This window comes from Brachyistius frenatus, unplaced genomic scaffold (assembly GCF_029030835.1).
Source record: "Brachyistius frenatus isolate BFR_SWC_R1_liver_20210118 unplaced genomic scaffold, ASM2903083v1 Contig_85, whole genome shotgun sequence".
Lineage (NCBI taxonomy): Eukaryota > Metazoa > Chordata > Actinopteri > Embiotocidae > Brachyistius > Brachyistius frenatus.
Window position 1 is genome coordinate 1,803,766 of NW_027210684.1, and position 21,615 is coordinate 1,825,380.

Consider the following 21,615-nt stretch of genomic DNA (forward strand, 5'->3'; position numbering starts at 1 on the left):
CACAGACTGAGTCCCAGTGACCTGCAGATTTTGGTGGGACTCGCATGGCACTCGCCGACCTGCCAATCAACTGACCAACCAACCTACCACAGCGCAGTCACTTCCCTCTGGCCCCGCCCTCCATCTCGCCCACCGCAGCACCGAACTGACCGATTGCCTCTCAGTGTTTCTCTGGGGTCCACCTGCCAGCTTCCTGCTACAAACCTTGACCTTTGACCTCTCAACAACCTTGGGTTGACCTTTGGCCCTGCCTACCACAGAGAAGCGCACTTGCTGTTTGTGTTTCTCTGTGTGGGGTTCCACCAGCTTCTCAACTCATCAAATTTCCTTGTAAGGACAGATTTAGATGACCTCAACCCTAAACCACAAATCTAACATCCCAAACTGTAAACCCACTATCACAGTCAGTGCTGTATTGGTATATTGAGCATAGCCACTTTTTTCATAGAATATTCAACCTACAAGTCAAATTGCTGTTTAAACACAGTTATGAGGCTTTGCTTTGGTTCCCCCCTCGCAGGCCTTCACAATTGAAAACTTTAATCTCCCAACCTTGCTAGCAGACCTTTGCAGATGCTACACCCCCATTCCCAGTCCACCTGATTATAGCACAGCTCTCCATCTCATTATAAATAATTCTACAGCTCATCACACGTTATTTCACAGCATTTCTAGTGGTATAATTGCACCATTAAAATACATTACAATAATGCGTATTTATCTCAGCTATTATTACAGTATCACGATACTCAAAGTTAGAAGTGATGGGTGAAGAAAACTTAATTAAGTGGGTATAAAAAGGGTTTCTGGGATGACTTTTACTACAATGAGAGACAGCATTTAATGATGTGATTAGTGCATGATAATCATCAACACAGTAGGAGGAGGGATAGGGCAGGTCTGTCGCTTCTCTAGGTGGCTTTGGCTCAAAAAGGATTTGGCACTAAAACATGTATTTGATCTTAGAGCCAAATATTTTTCAGTTAAGACCACTCTTTTTGACCTTGAAGGAGTGAGTACAAACTCAGGCTGAAGGAGAGATCTTGAACATGAGAGTTTAACCCTCAGTGATAAGTATTAAAGCTATCTGCTGCACCTTTTAATGAAGTAACATTAAAAGGTTAACACATGGTGTACTGTAAGGAGCACTGATTGCAGACAATGTCAACCACCGTTTCACAGGCTGCCTTAGGCCGCTTGTTAAGTTTCAGTCACCAGTACATTAAATTTCGATGGGGAATCAATATAATACATCAGTGATGTTGCCAGGATCCTTGACTCACTTGTGCAGGTAAAGTAAAACCTTAGTGACTTGCTAATTTGCATCACTGACCAATAGCAAGCCATTTTGACAGTACTGACTATTGAAAGGAACAGAATGTAAGAAGTTATTACAGCTTATTGGCTTTTATTTAACCCTAACCCTAATGTGTAAAAAATATTAACTGATCCACAAAAAAGAGAGGAGTCTGGAATCTGTGGAACAAACACGTCTCTCAAATACACTACTTAAACTTATTGTCTGGTTAACTACTGGGCAGATAGGCTTTTTGTGAAATGATGTACAATAATCAGAACAAATTGCCTAGACTGAATAAACAGCCCAATGTAGAGAAAATAGGAGCTCTGAGAGCTGTTGTGATGACTAGCACTAACATGCTTTCTGCTTACTGTGGTCTAAGCACTTAATTGATATGCTCAGTAGTTGTTAATTTATCAGGGTATATACACTTCTAAAGGAATAATAAGTGTGATGCTGTAGCACTATTTAACAATTCTGTTGTTCTTATATTGCAGAGAAAGCTGGACCTCTAAAGCTTTGATTCAGTCCTGGTCATGTGGTCTTAGCACAAGTCCACAAACTACTGTGGATGTGGAGCACAGCAGTTCTTGTCAGTTTGCTTTGGGTTGAAAAAAATACCACAAAAAGAAACCCAGCTTAAGCAACAGCTATTTCAGTGTAAGACTTATCTGTAAATAGATTCACACACTCACATGTTTGGCCTTTGCATGACATAAACTTTAAGTGGCACTAAACTTCAGTCTTAATATGAATATTTCTTCCACCACACAGCCACCCTTTCCTGAGGTCCACACACTGATGACATACCCTCTATGGAGCTGGTAGTCCCACTTATTCACCTGCACCCACTGTGAGGGACCCCAGCAGTCACCCTGAGCTGTGACGAGCATTTTACGTCTGCCTGTGGGTATTAGAGACAGACAGACAGACAGACAGCACCTTCCTTCTCTTGCGCACATGTGGCACTTTCTGGTCATGTGGTTCAGCCCAGTGGAGAGGAGTGGAGCTGCAGAGCCGCACCCTCTTAAGTCCTCCCTCTAGCCAGTGTGTCATGGAACCCACTCTGTGACACCTACCTGTCTTCACACACATACGCATAAGCACAGATCAATACAAGAAAGCACACACATGCTCGTTGGTGTGCACGCACACGCACACGCACACACACACACACACACACACACACACACACACACACACACACACACACACACACACACACACACACACACACACACACACACACACACACACACAGACATAAACAGTATGATACTCACAAAAACAAATTAGCACCCTAAAATAAAACTGGTATGCTGTTCATAAAAGCATTTGTCTGTGCTAGATCGAAAACAACGCTTTGTTGTGTTTTGGTGGTCTCTGCTGATATTGTTAAAACAATGATGAGCTGTTTGTTTCGGTGTGTTGTTCCTATCACAGTCATTGTTAGACATTTTCATCATAGGCTCACCTCATCCCGCCTCCTTCTCGTCTATTTCCTCTTCCCGTGTCTCTATCCAACTCTCTGACAGCAATACAGTGATCTTACCAGGGAAGGCCTCCTATAACCTGTGCATACACAGGATGTACAGACAGACAGAGATCAAAAGACAACTACTGAAATTAATGGTACGAGAGAGGAGCGAGTTCACTTGCAGGGAGCGCTGCCACCAATTAAAGGGAATAATGTTACATTCATGGCAAATCTGAAGTTGGAATTTTCTTGGCAACTTTTTAGTGATTTACTAGACTCTGCCTAGTAGATTGAACCTACTAAGAGCTAGTACCAAGCCACTTGTAGTGACAAATACTGCATCTTACCCTATATCAGTAGTGTAAATAGATGTAGGTAAATGGCTTTTAAAATGCTATATTACTTTCTTTTTCAAAAACATTTTTGTGCACTTTTTCGTTTGTTTTGAACAGAATAACACTAAATATTTAAAAAAGATCAATTTTTGTTTTTTTTTAAACAAGCAATTCACTTAGGTTTAAAAAAAACATTCTTAAAAATGCTGCAACACTGGACAGCAGGAACTGCCCAGCTCCAAAATGCCATGAATGCAGCAGTATTTCAGCAAGGCAGATCCAAGAAATACTGTTGTTGTATTTGATGTTTGAGTTGTCATTCATTGAGCAAAATTAACATTTTACACGATAAAAATATTTAAACAGTCGCCACACACTCCATTTTAAAGAATATCTAATTCATGCTTGATGATAAATGAACCTGATGAAAAGCATTTTTTTCAGTTTCCACGACTGTTCAATGTCTGAAATTTAACTATGGAGAAGAGAGGTTACTCCTCTTTTCTGCATGCTTTCTTAACAAATCACCTAAATTTAGTTGTTGTAATGATCCAAGACTGTGAACTACAGTAGATACCAATATTGGAGTAAGAAAAGGCCCTGTCTGTTCACAGTGGATTATAGGCTGGGATGGTCTCTGTTGAAAACACTGAGGGATTCGTGATATGTCTGTGGCGTGCTGCTGTAATTGTCAGATGTGTGAAGTGTTACCACTGCATCCTCCTGTAGAGAGCGCTGTTTAGCCTCTGGAACACTGATAGTCTGGCTGTGTGACTTAACAAAGGCTGACTGAGAAACCTTTCATCAACATTAGAAAAGCTACAGTAGTTCCATACTGTCCTGGTTTCAACTATCTTATTGTGTCTGGAACACTAAATACTATTAAAGTCATATGGATTATGTACAGTTCCCCAAAAAACTCAAAAGTCTTGTGCACTTTGAACACAGTCTTGTTCATTTCTCGATGCACTCAAGTGGTAAAAAAGTTGCTTTACTGTATATTGGTAAAAAATTATCAGCTGTGTACTGTACATGTGTGCTTCTGGGAACAAAACAGTCTTGGTAGTTAGATAAAGTTATGATAATCAAAAAGCAAGTGATCAAATAGTCAATCAATTAACTTAGACATTTAAAAGCACCATATAAGTATATCTAATATTGTAATGTTCCCTCCTAATCATTCCCATGAGTTGCCTAAAAGCAACATTACATATGCGTGGGTCATATATGACAACAATAATGTGAACCTTTCTTCGGGAACAGAAGAACAAAGGTATGAAAGCACTTTGATAGGTGTAGGTGTATATAAAAAATAGAAGCGAGTAGTAGTCTTATTGTGTGTAAGGAGCTCAGCGTAAGAGTGTGTGACCAGGATGAGCTGATAAACACATCAATACCCCTTCATCTTGGTCAACTTAGTGGATTTTAGTGGAACTTTGGTTGTCGGTGTTGTGCTGTTGGCTATGATGGTTTAACACTCAACTCTCCAGTTTGCCCTCATGTTGTTCCTGTCAACATTCACTGGTGTTTACATTCTGCCCAAGCTGCAAAGCCTCATTGACCAAGTGAGAGCATTTGTGTTTTTGATTAATTCAAGGCTGAAACTTAACTTTTGGGGAAGCCAATGGTCACCTTAAATGATATGATATGTACTAATTAGGCTGGCATCCTCTTAGCACATGTCTCTGGTGGAATGTTTGGTCATTAACAACTTTCACTGTTAGCACACAGCATGTTAAGTAACTGTAAGGGATTTTAATGACACTAAAACAGTTATAAAAGGAAACTTGCTGAAATAAGTTTTAATGAAACATCTAAATCTCTGAGGTTTAATCTGCAAAAACAGACAAACGATTAAATGAAAATTATGTAATTTCCATATTTTGAGAAAATTTGTAAATCCTGCCTGTTGTGTTTACACTGAAAAGTGAGCGAGGTTTGCCAGACTAGCTCGTAAGTTTTTGACATGCTGCTTGTCTCACAATTGATAAATCTGCAGGCTCTAAAATAAAATGAAATTCCTGTTAACCCTTTCTGGCCTGGAGCATTCTTGTGCTTTATTTCAGTTGGTAGTGTTGCAGTTGAGAATTTAAGAACAGGATCAAAAACATTAGTGTCACTGACTAGCAACAACGCTATTATTTATTTAAGTAAAAACTATACATTTTTCAAATTGTACTGTGTTCTGTTGATTAGGATTCTTATTCTTACTCATAGTATTTCAAAATCCTTCCACCTGTTATCCATTGTGCTCAAGGTGACTCTTATTTGTGCAGCTGTTACTGACTGAATTTCTTTTCTTTTTTCTTCAGGCAAAAATATATAGAATACTTGAGAGCAGAGTGACCTTTGACTTTTGACAACCAAAATCTAATCAGTTCATCCTTAAGTCCAAATGAATGTTTGCGCCAAATCTAAAATTCCCTCAAGGCATTGCTGAGATAACACAATCATGAGCAAGGGATGTATGTATAGACTGATGAAAAAACAACACAAAAACATAAATGCCAAATTTTTTGTGAATACACATTAGAGCCTATTCAACTTTGGCCGGTATTTGCTTTTTGTAGCTACATTTCTTTAATTGTTGTTGGCTAAGGATTGATTGGAAATGGCATTATAAAAATTAGAATTTAGAAACAGGCATGTCATTTCGTAATATGCCCCTATCCCTAAACTAAAATTATGTATTTTTAGAACTACAATTTCATTTATGGTTCCAATTTATCCTTTAGATATCCAATAAGAACACCAAAGGGCCACCTTAGTACTTAGGATGATAAAAGTTTAATATAATTACAGTGGAATAATTAGGTTAAGAACACATTGCCAGTATAGTACACCGTATTAATCGGTATGGTCAGGTGTGGGACAATGTTAATGTTGCTTTGCAGCTTGGACAAAAATTCACTGATGTCTGTTCACAACAGTTTGATTCCCAAAGTTGTAGCAATTAAATACCACCCTTTCACTAGTATCTCACACTGTCCCTTGTATATAGGCACCACGATGTTTTTATCACTCCAGACGTAACTAAAATGAAACAAAACAAAACAAAAAAACTGAAAAAAAATCTTACTTCTTAACAGGGTGTTGTGGATGTTGACAGATGAGCGTTCACATTCATAAACCTGTTACCGTTGAGGTTGATAATGGTATTATTACTATAAGACAGAAAGCTGAAGAAAGGAAAAGTGTACTTTTTCTTTTTTCAGAGTCTGCCTTTTTTCTGCCAAGAAAAGGGCTGCTGAAGTTTCAAGAATGTTTTTAAAATGTATTAAAGATGCAAGATTATGAATACATGTATGAGGTTTGTCTCTGTTCTGTTTTGGAAGATAGATCACATATGTAAACACTATTTATCAGATTCAAACTGCGGGGCAGGAGGGAAGGCAGTGTGTGTCGTTTTTAGTATGATCCGATGACTCACAGTACAGGAGCTTTGCAAAAAGACAACACTTAAACACACTTTAGAATTGGCAGACTTACTGGAAGTTCATTGAAAGTAGAAAAAACAATCTGATGGGTTTCACTGACACACACTGGCCAGCCTGTCCACGGCCACCCCCCAGTCAGACAAGCAGTAACCAGACTTAATCTTTTGGCATGTGGTAGAAAGTAATGTCCTATATTAGACAGCTCCTCAATAGACACCTTGACATACCTACCAACAATGGACTGAATTAAGGCAAGTCTTGGACCAAATTATCTTGTCAATGAAAAATGTTGGAACATGCTGGACCAGTTTGCACTATTAAAAAGCAGAGGATAGATCAATGAATGCTAAGCTCAAAGTTTAAAACATCTGAAATGTACCCGGAAACAGTAGTTGGTACTACTATTGGTAGTGTTGGTAGATATGCACCTGGAGTCCCCATGTCTCCCACCTACAGAGGCTCATAATCACCTCAGCACTGAACATTTTATTTGTGTACTTTGCCACATATACAGCAACAAGCAGCCGGCAGCCTAGTAAAATTAATATTCTAGCTGTTGGAATGTCAAAGGAAGTGGGAAATTAAAAGTTAGTGCTGAATCACACACCTTAAGTCATAGTGTGGTCTTTTCTTTTCCCATACTCAATGACGTTTAAATTAGGAAACAGGCAAAAGAACCTGCTTTTCAGTGATGTGGAATGGATCCACTGTAGCCTGTGCTGTATTATTCTGTAGGACACAACACCATAGCAAGAGCATGCAGAAGACAACAACAATCTGCTCATTGTTAGAGGCATCTGTCCTATTAGATAGAGCTCATCTCCCCCTTTAATTCTGAATATTTGGTATGAAAGATATGTTCATTGTGATTAATTGTTAACCAGTGACGTGAATATTAATCATGAAATAAAAAGATGGGCAAAAAATCAGTGCTGTGTCATTTCTTCATACATTTTTTTTTTTTACCTGTTTAAGTAGTAGAATGCCATCAGCTGCAGTAAGTGGTCAGTGAATTTCTTTAACAAATTTGTCTTGAAATAGTGTAATGTTTATAATTAAGAGTGATGGACCGATAAATCGTTTTTCCTATAGCACAGTAGGTAATGCATTTCACAAAAAAAATCTGTGGTAGAAAGTAACTAAGTACATTTTTTAATTACTTGTATTTGAATATTTCTATTTGATGCAATTTTATCTTTTACTGTGCTACATTTCAAAGGGGAAATATTGAGCTAAGAATTACTACATTGATTTGACAGCTAAATTTAGTAATTTTTCAGATTAGGATTTTACTTAATGGATAACATAACAAGCTTTGAAAATATTAAGCCGCTGGTTTCCAATCTATTTGCCTTGTGACGTCTTACAAATAGCAGCGTGTAGACACGGTCACATTTCAAAGTATACTAGCAACTCCACCAAATAGTAATATTTCTCTCTAAACTTTTCACATCGTTGATTTCAATAAATGTTCAAATGATCCAATATCAGAGCAAAAATAAAAGATGAGAGAAAATGTCTAAAAACTGTAAACATATTTGGATCAGAACTTTGTTTCTTCTTCTTTACCTCTCCAAGCATCATCTGACTCCCCTCACATTTATCTGCTTTCCCTGGATATAAGACTGGATATAGAGTATTTTAAACTCAACTGCAGCAGCTGCCACAGTAACATGATCCTGACACAATGATGCTTCAATATTAATAATCTAATTATGTTATATAATAATAATATATAACCTAACCAGGACTTTTACATTTTAATTCTGTAACAATATTTTGCTAATACTTTTGTGCTTGTACTTAAGTAGGATTTTTCATGCAGGATGTCAGGGTCTCCATTCAGAACAGACCTCTAATGTCAAGGGACATGCTAAAATACCCACAGGGCACCAACCACTTTACCAGTGCAGTCAAATGGAATACAGGAGAACTGCTCTGCCATAAACTCTATTTTTATGACACTTGTATTATTTCCATTTTTGTTGACTTTATTTTTGGTACAACTACCATTAAAAAAAGAACCATCCATCATCTATACCCGCTTTATCCTGAACAGGGCTGTTGGAGACGGGAGGCCTATTCTAGCTCACATTGGGCGAAGGCAGGGTAGACCCTGGACAGGTCGCCAGTCCATCACAGGGCCAACATGTAGAGACAGATGGAAACAAAGACCATTCACACCTAAAGGCAATTTGTAGAACCACCAATTAACTTACTGGGAGGCTGTGGCTCAGACGGTAGAGAGGGTTGAACACTAATCGGAAGGTTGGTGGTTCAATCCCCAGCTCCTCCTGTCCACATGCCTAAGTGTCCTTGAGCAAGACACTGAACCCTAAATTGCTCCCGATGGTGAACCATCAGTGTGTGATTGTGCTCCTGATGGCAGCACCTTGCATGGTGATCTGTCTCATTAGTGTGTGTGAATGGGAAAACCATGTTAAAGCTCTTTGAGACCAAAAGCACTATACAAGTACAGACCATTTCTTGAGCTGCATGTTTTTGGACGGTGGGAGGAAGCTGCAGGAGAGAACCCATGCAGGCACAGGGAGAACATGCAAACTCTGCACAGAAAGGCCCAGGCCCAGATTTGAACCCAGAACATTTGTGCTGTGAAGCGACAATGCTAACCACTGCACCACTGTGCCGCTTAAACATGGTTAATATTTATGTTATGCCAAGTAAGGTAGAACAACGATTTAGTGACCGTGACATCTGTGTTATTCCCCAATAGGGATGTATGGAAAGAAAGCGGTGGATAAAGATTGGTTCCTTGCAAGATGGCTTGTTCTTAAAATATGTATAATTTAGTTGTTTGGTTACATCTTCAAAGAAAGAAAAGAGCCCCAGTTTTATCAAAAAGTGTGTTTGGTATGAAGTAAGGGAGTAAAGCTAGCAAGCTTCTCTTAAGCCAGGTGAGGGTATTAATAATGTTGAGGCAGTCTTGAAACTCCTGGCCACCTTCTTCCTTTGGAGCAGAAAGTCGAATTTTCGAATTTCAGTGATTTCACTGCTTTATTTGGGGAATTTGAAACAAATAAATGTAGGGCTTGACATGAAAATCTAGAGGTTTTATGTTGTGTGAAATACTGTGAATATTTCACAGAACAAGAATGTTCTCCCTCATACATCAATGCAGTCAAAATCCTTTTACCGTAATGGCTCTCATCTAGAGGAACTTTTCATGAAAAGGACCAACTACAATGATTCTGTGCAAACTATTGACTTCACAGGGACCAGGGAAAGAGGACTTGATTCATTCATCTCTAACTTTTTTGACCGTGGGCAAGGTCTGCAGCTGCCAACTAGTAGATCCTAAGACAGAGTTTTCACTGAAAAAATGAAAAGAGGTCTCCCCCACTGTTAAGTAGATGCTCCCTTAATTAAGTCTCTGCCAAATAGCCTCGTGGTGTTAGAAAAGAATGTATCTTGTGTAATTAAGAAATTGAAAGCATGTTTGTTCAGTGTTCACAAACTGAGAAATGCCACCTACTGTGTATTGTATCTTAGGACAATGAACAAACTGAAAATGCAGGAACACGAGACTGGATTTGAGTTGAAAATGCCATTTTACAGGTGATATAACTACTTATCACCAGAAGGGTGTGCTGAAGCACAGCTGCTTAGCTCAATTAAATATGGTTAAAGCCTTAAAGTATCATAGACTGAGAATAAAAATGGACGTAGTGTGCTTTTGGCTTAATAGACTAAATTTACAAAGTTTCCATTTGCAAAATTCACTCCCTTTGATCAGTGTTCCAGTGGTCCATCTGAAAATGGCAATTCATAAACCAAATGGTGAATTTGCACTACTTTGTCACTTGGGTCACCAAGTTTGATGTGGGTTTATTATCAGCAATATTTGCTGTTGTTTTTCAAAGACAAAAACAAATTCTGTCACAATGTAAGAATGTTAGCCAGGAATAAAAAATGTATAACCCTGGTAACCAAGAGATGATCCACTAAAAGACACTTGACATTTAAATGTTATAAGACTAGTCTGGTTCACAACAGGGCATACACTGTGAAAAATGTCAATGATAATTACAATCAAGGAAAGGCATCGTAATGTCATGGGACCAGAGGATACACTGCAAATAATTACAACTAGACAAACAATCAGTGGGTGCATTTCAAAATAATTTATATAATTGGATATGTTTTGTTAAAATTACAACCAATCACTGTAAAAATGATATCAAAGGAATAGAAAAAAAAGAAAAGTGAATGCAGAGCAAAAACATTTTCACCAGGGAATACAGTGAAAACATCAAATCCAAGGACACACTGTAAAAATGATGACCGAGATTTCACTGCAAAATAATTCAACTAGAAAAGCAGTGAAAAAAAAGAAAAAATATGTATCCACCAAAAACTGACAACTGAGGGAACATCCAAGAGATGAACAGCTAAAAAACAACAACAAAAAAGTGGCAAGCAGAGGATGAAATAAAAAGTTACAGAGAATGCACCGTGCAGCAAAAAAGAAAAATCAACAAATCTGTAAAAATTAGTTTATGTTTGTGATAACTGTTGATACCGTTATGATTTTCTAGTTTTTAGAGCTATAGATCAACAGGATAAATAGGTGTTTAAGTATTTGAAACTAACTGAATCTTTCAGCTTTCTCTGCAATTATGTAGTCCTGGTAACAGTGTGACCTCTGCAGAGTCTCTGATTTAGTGGCTAAATCAACTGTCAAATACACCAAGAGCAAGAACTAAGTAAAATAGTAACAGTACTCTAAAAGTAGTATCAGTAAACAGAAAATTTGTAAACATAAAGTATATGTCAAGGATCTAGGCAGAGACGATATAGATTTTAACCCTGAATTGAATTCCCATGACGGATTACTTTGCTCTCCTTTTTTTAAATTTTTTATAATGTAAATCAAATTTATTTGATGAATTTCATGTTAGGGTTTTTTATATTTTGCCTTTGCAGATTCATAGTTTCAAGGATGGTTATGCAAACAAAATAGTTATTGTGGTAACGGTACAGTATTGACCTTAACTATAAGACCAGGAAAAAACAAACTCTCAAATTATAAGCTGTTGATACCATAAACTGGAATGTGCAGGATATATACCTACAACATACAGTATGATAGACATTTGTTTACATGTTTGCATTGTTGTTGTTTGCATTTACAGCATTTTGGAGGAGACTTTTTGTACTAAACTGAACACAGAGACAATGAATACTGTAACTAATTGCCCAGACTCCAAACCCAGGATAAAGAGTTTCAGTAAATGTGGTGTTGAAGGTGTGGAGGTGAATTAGATTATCAGAGGAGACTCTGTAGAAGGACAGTCTGCCAGCACAACAGTCCACATGCACTGCTACTCTGTTAGACACAGAGGAGGAGATGGATGTTTCGCTTTTGTTGTGACAGAGTAAACACCATCAGAGCACCTCAGACTCCAGGAATGATTGTCCTCGCCAAACCTGCAGTCAGCTCTTCCTCTCTTTTTGATTCTTCTGTAACACTGATACAGCCACCCATTGCTCCCACTCCACCTCCCAGTAACAGCGATCAGTGAGAGCATTTTCACACAGAAGCTGAGGCTGCTCAAATCTGTCAAGATGATCAGGATATGGCTGATCCTCCCTCACGCGTGTCTTATTGAAGAGTTTGATTTGTCTGTTTACTGTGTTTGTGTCATGAAGTACGATTTCACAGAAATCTAATGGTAAGAACAAAACACAATACAACTGCAGTTATTAATCTATTAATCATCTGCTCACTTATTGATACTTTGATGGTGACACATGACATCACAGATTTAAGTGAGTGATGTCAGTTTGAAAGTGGCTGAATATGTTAAACCTTTTGCAATCAATTTAAAAACACATGTACAATTCTTCAGTCCTGGTCTCAGCCATTGGACTTCCCTGGGTGTCATCCTGAAAGAAGGAGGGCAGACAAGTACATTCTCTTTCAACAAGGAGATATAGACTTTTCATACACTTATTTTGATAAAGGAGCAGACCCAAATTTGGACAAATACAGTTTAATGTAGCGTCTTAAAAGTCCTTTCCTGTGGTTGTCACTTTAATGATACAATGTTTCTCTTCTAATGGAGTTAGGCTCACCTCTTCCCCCTGTTTGCAGTTTCTGTGCCAAGTTGGGCAAAACATGGATCTCTGCACAAAGATTAAATTAATCTAAACTGTGGACAGAAGGCAAAACATTATATTGCTAAAAATGATCTACTGTTCCTTTAACATGCAGACATCTGTCTATACTGAAAAAATAATGACCAACAAACACTTGTTGCTTTTGTTCCTGGATATGTTCGCTTTGGAGACTCCTTACACAAATGTCTACTATTTGTGTTTAGAAAGAAAGAAAGAAAGAAAAAAGGCTTCTACATGTGAGATTGTTCAAATGATACTCATATCCATCATCACTCAAAAACACGGGCTGAGTGAATATTTCCAGCTCTGTATTGGGCCTCTCCATACCTCAGAGTGTGCAGTCTCCAGTGTGGATCCTCCAGTCCATCAAACAGCAGCTTCACATCTGAGTCTCCTGGATGATTTTACCACAGGTCCAGCTCTCTCAGATGAGAGGGGTTGGAGCTCAGAGCTGAGGCCAGAGTAGTACAGCCTTCCTCTGTGATCAGACAACCTTTAAACACTGCAGACGCATAAAACAACCTCTGTCCACCTCCAAAAAACAACGCCGGACATCTTACAATCTCTGAGGTCATATAAACAATGACAATCTGGTGTCCATGGAGTGACACAGTTCAAATGATTAATAAATAGGAAGATATAAAGAGGAGGTGGGTTCGGTGGATGGATCAATACAAGAGGAGATTGTAGGAGATTGGTGTTGGCTTCCTGTTTCCAACCTTGACCCGGAAAAGTATTTGAAAACGTTGTTGCCAGATGACAATAATCGTGTAACTTTAAGGAAGTAGTGACACCCAACACAATTCAAGTCATCATTTGAAACCAAACTATTATTTTTTTCCTAACCCTAATCCTGTGGTTTTCATGCCTTGGCCACTAAATAGGAAACACTTCTGTGCGGCATATTTGACGGTAGGAACAAACTACCTAAACAACAAATTTTGCAGCAGCCACCTGGAAAAGGTAGCCAGTTTGCTCTCTAACCTGCAACCAGTGCTAAAGGAGCCATGTTGGAATACTAGCCTTTCTCGATACAGCTGTACTTTGCAAGATTCTGAAGAAATCGTAATACGAATTTGTGGTATTTGGTTATTACACAGCGAATTGTACACATTAAAGAGGTTTATCCACTAATGTATTCATATTCTAAATGATCAACAGTTGAACTTGATGCATCCTGACCTGAGACATTCCAGTACAAGTGTGAGCTCTTCAATTCCAGCAGACAGCAGTTCCAGTTGTGAATCCTGCAGGTTGTTGTTACTCAGGTCCAGCTCTCTCACATGACAGCATTTGGAGCTGAGAACTGAGGACAACACTTCAAGACTTCTCTCTGAGATGTTACAGCCATTCAGTCTGAAGAGAAAATGATAACGATATCAGTCGCAAGTTATTAATTTTCCTCTCCTGTTAAAAAAGATTGCAGTGTATTTTTATATATTAATATATGGGGGTGATCAATGACTGTTCCTGTTATTGAACAGTGTGCAGCACCATGACCAGCATGGAGCAGGTGGAAGCTGTACCTTTTGAGTAAGTCAACATCAGCCCCAAACACTTGTTTTTTTGACTGGTCTGGGTGTGTCTGCAATTTCTCTGTGGACATAAGTGTGGCCTGGTTAAAAGGAGGAGACCGGACACCGAGATAAATATATTTCTTATGTTAGTCTTTTATTTCCCCCAACTGCACTCTTGGAGCACAGCGTTAATTTGGCAAATTTTGAAGGTACAGAACAATTGACAGCAAAATGAAACAATTGCTTTTCACTCAATTAGGATTACAATATAACAGGAATGACAACTGGAAACAACACTATAGAAAACACCAGTAGTGGTTCCCTCTCACCAGTGTGTGGCCTGTGTGCTCAGACCCATACACATGGAACTCATGGCAGCTGTCTCCCCTCTAAACGAGGCAGACGCATATAACTTAACACAATGTCCCAAAACAGTTAACCAACCCAATTAGAAGGTAATTCAGCATTTATTAGCGACTTCTCCCGCTACTTACTCGTAGTTCAAGTCTTTCCTTTCAGCGCAGTCTGGATGCTAAATGCTAATGCTCGGGCCTCTAATTCCCAGGCTTTGCCGCTCTGTATCTCTACACCTCACGTGAACTCCGTGTTCTCGTGTATCTCGTGCTTCACTGTTTTTGAAGTGACAGTACGACCAAAATAAAAGCAGCAACTGTCACTGTCACTAACCCTGCACGTAGATCATATCTATCAGGGACAGTACCAAAAACCTTCCTGCCCCCACTTCGTCTGGCTACATAAGCGCACCTGTGCCTGCAAGCGCTTGTTTAAGTTAAGCAACATTATACTGTTGCCCTTGTAATTGCCTTTAGGCATGGTGTTGTATCCTTGGGCACAAAGATCACCTGTGAAATTCCTGCTGGCTGCCTTCATGACACTAATGGAATGAGTGGTCAGCTTGGGGACGGCTTCTGACGCACAGCACAGGAACGAAGAGTTTTCATGTGCAGAGAAACAGCAACAGGTGATCATACAAGCAATAGACAGCCTTAAAGTCACAGACCAACCATTCGAACAAGGGAACAAAAGTCAACAATAAATTAACGAATGTAAGAAAAGATTCAAACGTTAAGCCTGAGAACATTTTCTAATGACTGTTTTATATTAAATTATGTTTAAGTTTCAGACAAGCCTGAAAAACTGCATCTTCTATGACACAAAAATATCAATCCTAATATTTTTACTGAAGCTTTTAAACAAAATGCAAACAATAGTTCGGATTCTCTTGGAACTGCTTTGGTTGAATTAACATTGATGCTAGTTTTTGGGGGTGATGTATGTGTGAAGTTGGGATTTCTTGCAGCAACTGGAGAGAAAAACAGAACAAGCAAGAAATAAGATCAGACAGCTACACCTGGTGTATAACAGCCTCGACTTTGTAAGCACACACCCAATGCAATACATTTGATCCATTAAATAACAGCACAAAGCTTATCCCTGAAGTTAACCAAAATATGAGGTTAGTCATGTCAGTACTGTACCTAACAGCTCATCCTTTGAGAGAGAATACAAATATACATCCGATAAAATATGCTTCCAACCTCACAACAGCTAAACATAATGTAAAATCACACATATTGTGTGTACAAAAGTCAGGCATGTGCTAAAGTGTTTTTTTTTCTTTTTTAACAGAGTTAACTTCACACTATTGTGGGTGCCGTCAACCATCAGCCATGCACATTTAGAAGAGTAATGGTAAGAGCTTTGTCTGGTTGGTGGAACGTCATTTAGAATTGTGCAGCTGGATAGTATTTCAGCCAGGATTAAACTGTAAAATAAGGATAGGTCAGTGTTGTAACAAGGATTTGCTGTGACTGGAAACAACATAGTTCAAGCTGACAGAAAGCCCCTTGTATTATTAGACCTAATTATGTGTATTATTATACAGTAAAATTATAGAAAATTACCTCATCTAGAAAAAAGATTGACCCAACATTTCTGACACAATAACCCCCAAAAAGGCTTGAAATAGGCTACAACCTAGACAAGAAATACACATATGTTGTTAATATTTTTTACAAATCAAATTACAAGAATCATAAAGTTTCAATACTGCTCCAGTTGTGCAAGAATGGAGTGGCGCACCGCATGGAGCAGGGGGAGGCTATAACGCTTGTCACTTGATCATACATTTTACTACAAGTAATACAGGCCCTAATGCTCCCATGAATGACCTTTAAAGAAACATATTGAAGATCCACCCCAAAATACATAAACAAAATGGGTGTTCTGCCTTATTTTTTTTTACTTTAAATACATATTTCAAATGGAAATCTGTAATTTGTCATCAGAACAAGAAAGGTAGTCCACCAAAACATTGTTACTTTGAGCAAATATTTTCAGTACGTAACCATTGATGTTATTCATAGATTGATGACTGGATGTTCCAAAAGAAACACTTGGCAGGCCCTGCTATACCAATACCAAATAATTGAACCTGGCTAAGTGTAGTTAACAACAGGAAGCTCTTTTGTTTCCGCTCCATACAGTGGACATACATAATGCTGACTGCGTGTTTGCCTCCATACTAAACCACTGAACTCATTTAATTGGCTGTAAACTATTTCAGGCCTCAGTGGAGCAGCCAGTTCTCCATTAAAGGTCTCATTCCCAGCTGTCCACAGTCCTTGTATTTCTGACTTCTGCAATCACATGCATACACAAGGGAAGGTGTAAGGCACCTTGTCTCTTCTAAGTTTGAACTCCAAGCCAACTGTGCTTTTAGATGAGGTTGCTATTGTTAGAAGACTTGTTATTTACAGAGGGTCACTTGAGGAGGTGTTGAGTATTAGTCCCTGCCTCCATATGTCATTCTCTTGTCTTGCCCTTTCTCCTTACTCCCATTCAGACGAAGAAAGAGTTAGTGGTTGGTGTGTCTGAACTCAGATCTGGAAGACTTCTGTAGATTCATCTGCTGATGACGACTCAACATTGCGAGAAAAAGACAAACAGGGCAAAAGGTGGGGTTTAATTGCATTATATATAAATTGATTTAAAAAAAATAATTTATACTTCATTATGTGAAATATTATATCTGAAATGCATGGTCTGCATTTTATTTGTTGTTGCAATATTAATACTTAAGGTATGTTAACTCTAAAAATTAAACTGGTAAAAGCGGTGCATGTAGATATAAAAATGTATTTGAAGCCAGAAGATACTACATATTGCATTTTACATTTGCAAGCTTATTGAGAAAATATAATTGTAGGTTTATTGTATTAAATTTCAACAATTTGCTTTTAAGTAGAAACAATTAATATACCATAATATTGCATGTTTGAATAACACTTACTTGAAAAAGAGCAGAGGTTCTTTTCTTTTCTTCCAAATAATCACAGACTTTTATTGTGAAGCAGAACAAATTAGAAAAATCAGACACCTTCAGAAAGAGCACCCCATTATAACAGTTGAGCCTATTTGAGAAGTAAGATGTTCATAATGGTCAACAAATTGACAACATATTATGACAGATGAGATTGATTCTCATTATTATATGGAATAGTGAATTATGTTGTGGATAAATAGCAAAAGTACTGTATATTTTATTGAACAGTTGGATCTTATAGATTTTCATACTCAGCATAGTAGTTTTTGTTATGACTTGATTAAACCTCTGTGTAAGTAATGATCTGCATGGGTTTTTTCATATAAAGCTAAGTAACTGCCAATTATCTAGTGAAAAAATGCTTTCAAAACAAAAATCAAGTCCAGAAGAACTTACACATGTTGCTGTTATGTAACCTAAGGCATTGATATCATTGTTGAGTGACGGTTTAATCTTCTAACCCCCCCTGCAGCGATGTACTCCTAGATTTGTGCCCCAATACTGTGTTGACTGAATGGGTGAGGTTACAAACCACACTTTTGACCTCACCCAGTATAGTATGTTCAACTCAGCCTTTCTAAAGGTGTCTTGATTGAATCATCTCACCATTAACATGTTAATCAAGTTTTTACCAACCAATAACTGCTACAGTACATGGACTTTAAAACCGGGTCATATGGGGCATTATGTACTGTATTAGAAAGTGTACTTGATCTGCCCGTGTGAATCTATTAACATGTATGTTTAGTTTTTCAACTTCATTGTAGGCCAGACCTGGGCATTTTACAGCCCCTGGGCCACATCCGGCCATTTGGCTGTCCCTTACACATATTGCTGTAACTGGCTGCTCCACTGAGGCCTGTACGACGGCAAAGTACGACATTTTGAGATTCCCAAGACATATCGAATGAATTTATCAGTTTTTCCAGTGAGAGTTACCTGCTGAGCCGCAGTGGAGCTGTGGAGGGAGAAGTTCTCACCGGGACCAACTCCGTCGGGCGTTTCTTCCCCATTAAGTTGCTACCTGAGGTTAGCTTGTTAACTAAGTTTTGTCCGAGAATTGTGATTAATTTACCTTGAGAAACATAGCAAAGCAAAAAACTGTCTTTAATTCAGTAAGTCAGTAATTATATACCCTCATTAAGACTTGAATCATTGGTTGTGGGTGCTTTGTGGGCTGGAGGTGTCATTGCTCTTATATATATACCTAACCCTTCTCTCTGAACAAAAACAAATAACTGAAAAACAGCAAATTAGGTAATTACACTACAAACAAAATATTAATAGCACTTATTACATTTTTATATAAAGTTAATTTAATGCTGGTCTTTGAAATACTGCAAAAATATGCTCATTTTCAAAATCTTTTTTGTGAATGTTGATTGAATAGTGATATGATGTTGACGTTTTTAAAATACTTGCACCACATTTTAATAGCCTAATTGTAGCATCTACTACTACCAGTAGCAGCTAATAAAAACCATACAATTTACTGTTTTTTATAAAGAGATCAAATTATTATTGAGCAGAATTGAGGTCTGCCTATTGGGCTGGCCCTCCACAACAGTCCCAGTTTCTCATGAGGGCCCTTGGGAAAGTTAATTGCCCACCCCTGTTGTAGGCTGTGGCTCAGTGGGTAGAGCAGGTTGCCAGTAATAACAGGTTTGGTGGTTTGACCCCAGCTCCCCCAGTGCACATGCTGACGTCTCCTTTGGCAAGAAACTGAATCCAAAGTGGGTACCAATGGCAAGCAAGCACCTTGTGCGAAAGGGAGGCAAACTGTAGGGTGCTTAAAGACTGCTAAGATGATAAAGGGCTATATAACTGCAGATCATTTATTCAGACTATTTGTAAATTATTTCAACATTCAAAGATCTATTTGCATTATTGTAACGCAATTGAACACTGATAGTGTGTGTATGAAGTGACATTTTTCAATGTTATATAAAAGTTATGATTGTGGCATAGATAAATACGTCAATTAAAATTAGAAAATGCCTTTTATTTGTGTAACAGTAATTAATACATGTAGATCAGCCATTATTGTCAGATAACTAAATTCTTTTGTAAACCTGTTGGAAACATGTCCTAAGGCCTCACTGTAACCAGTACCCCAATATTTTGTTCAGATGTACTTATAAGGTATATGGAGAAGCTACAAAAAACATGTGGTGGTGTAGTTTGAGATGCAGATTCATTTTATTCTACTGAACAACCAACATGCATAGGGAGACACCACTGTTAAAATATCAGATGCCTCAGAAATGATAATTCAGACCATGAGCTTCACTATTCGTCGTGTCCTTTCTGAAATAAGAAACACAAACAAGAAAGAAGTTAGCAATGGAACATGTATTTTAATTTTTCTTTTTAAATTAATGCATTATAGTTTCTGAAGTAAAAAACTAATGAAATACTTCAAGTGTTGTTTATTCAGCTCTACATGTTAGTTCATAAGTTTTGCAAATACTTGTTACTATTAGACAAGTGGCATCAATATGTTGTGGTAGTGATGTACTGACTGACTCATAAACAGCACCTTTTTCTTTTCAATTTAATCCCCATGTAGGATGATAATAAAACTGTACATAATATGTAATTTCACACAACAATAACACTGTTGTCTGTGTTTCTTGGTTGTTTGTATATAATATATATAGATATATACTGTACTGTATATACTGTGCATTTTATATTTTATATTTTTTACTGCTATTTTACTGCTATTTTATTGCTTTCTATTATTATCTTATTGCTTCCTGTATGCTGCTGTAGCGAAAAAATTTCCCCTCGGGGATTAATAAAGTAACTACCTAACCTAACCTAACCTATGGAAGCGCCATTAATACTATATTTACTGTAAGCCTACAATAGAGAATTGCCTATCACAGATCAAGAAAAAAGAAAACCGTACCTTTGACCCCACATCACGGCTCTTGGCACGTAGCTTGTTGACCTGAGACTCGGCAATGTCAGCTCTCTCTTCAGCCTCATCAAGCTCATGCTGAAGTTTACGGAACTTTGTGAGATTATTGTTGGTTTGTTCCTCCTGTAGAATAGAAACGCCATATCCTCATGAGTGCCTGACATGTATTTGACATTAATATTGCACCTCATGTACTGGAATGTATATTAATATTCTAATGATTTTACTGGTCTATAATGGTAATGTTTATTCATGCACTACAAATCATTGAGCTGATGAGTATAATCCTGTTGTAAAGTAATTTTATCAATGCTTGATGTAATTTTTGCCATACTGCCCACATCAACTACAAACAGTAAAAATTGTACTGAGAATTAAATGAGATGTGGTATTGACTATGCACAAGTGCTACGAGCTTAGACAGGTATTGTGCTTTTTTTTGCTCTTAGTTTCTCTGTACTTACAGCCAATTCGGCAGTTTTCTTGTAGGCTTTGCCCTTCAGCTGCAGCTTATCGACCAGATCTTGCAGACGGGCAAGATTCTTACGATCCTCCTCAGTCTGAAAATGAAAAAGAATCAAAGCATTCTTGGGGATATTTTAAATACAAGTTATACTATGTATTCCACCATTTTGTAAAGGGAGTAAAGCTTTCCTGATAGGTCAACTCTTTGATTCGTCTTTCATATTTCCGTATTCCCTTGATAGAATCGCTGGACTTTCTTTGTTCAGCCTCCACCTCAGTTTCTAGCTCTCGGATCTGTTGAGGAAAAACATATGATGATTGAGTTTCTACATTCAATATTTGTCGAGTTTTGTTCATGAGGAATTATTGTACTTCTAAGACATCAAGTTATCCAGGTTTGATGATTTTATGATTTCTTAGAACTCTTATTTAAAATTGAAAAATAGTGACACTCACCCTGGCCTCGAGCTTCTGCACCTGCTTCTTGCCTCCCTTCATGGCGATCTGTTCAGCTTCATCCAGACGGTGCTGCAGGTCTTTAATGGTTTGCTCCATGTTCTTCTTCATACGCTCCAGGTGAGCGCTGGTGTCCTGCTCTTTCTTCAGCTCCTCTGCCATCATGGCAGCATCAGTAATGGCCTTCTTGGCCTTTTCCTCAGCATTTCTGCACT

At 38.1% G+C, this 21,615-nt stretch overlaps 2 protein-coding genes across 7 annotated transcripts in view; one reads left to right on the forward strand and one right to left on the reverse strand.

Annotated features, from left to right (window-relative positions):
• The window catches only part of map4l (microtubule associated protein 4 like), a 114,807-nt gene extending 108,393 nt beyond the window's left edge, over positions 1-6,414 (forward strand). For all 6 annotated transcript variants that reach the window (XM_069709783.1, XM_069709785.1, XM_069709786.1 and 3 more), the window contains one exon: positions 6-6,414. In XM_069709783.1, coding sequence (XP_069565884.1) covers positions 6-10 — 5 coding nt within the window. In that variant the 3' untranslated portion in view covers positions 11-6,414. The remainder of the gene's footprint in view (positions 1-5) is intronic.
• Positions 6,415-19,733: 13,319 nt separating this feature from the next.
• On the reverse strand, positions 19,734-21,609 carry LOC138627472 (myosin-7-like). Its single transcript, XM_069709814.1, has 5 exons — positions 21,401-21,609; positions 21,134-21,238; positions 20,944-21,039; positions 20,468-20,602; positions 19,734-19,860 (listed from the first exon to the last, which is right to left on the reverse strand). Exons 1-5 carry the CDS (start codon positions 21,563-21,565, stop codon positions 19,843-19,845), a joined length of 519 nt encoding a protein of 172 aa, XP_069565915.1. The 5' UTR covers positions 21,566-21,609; the 3' UTR covers positions 19,734-19,842.
• Positions 21,610-21,615: the final 6 nt, after the last annotated feature.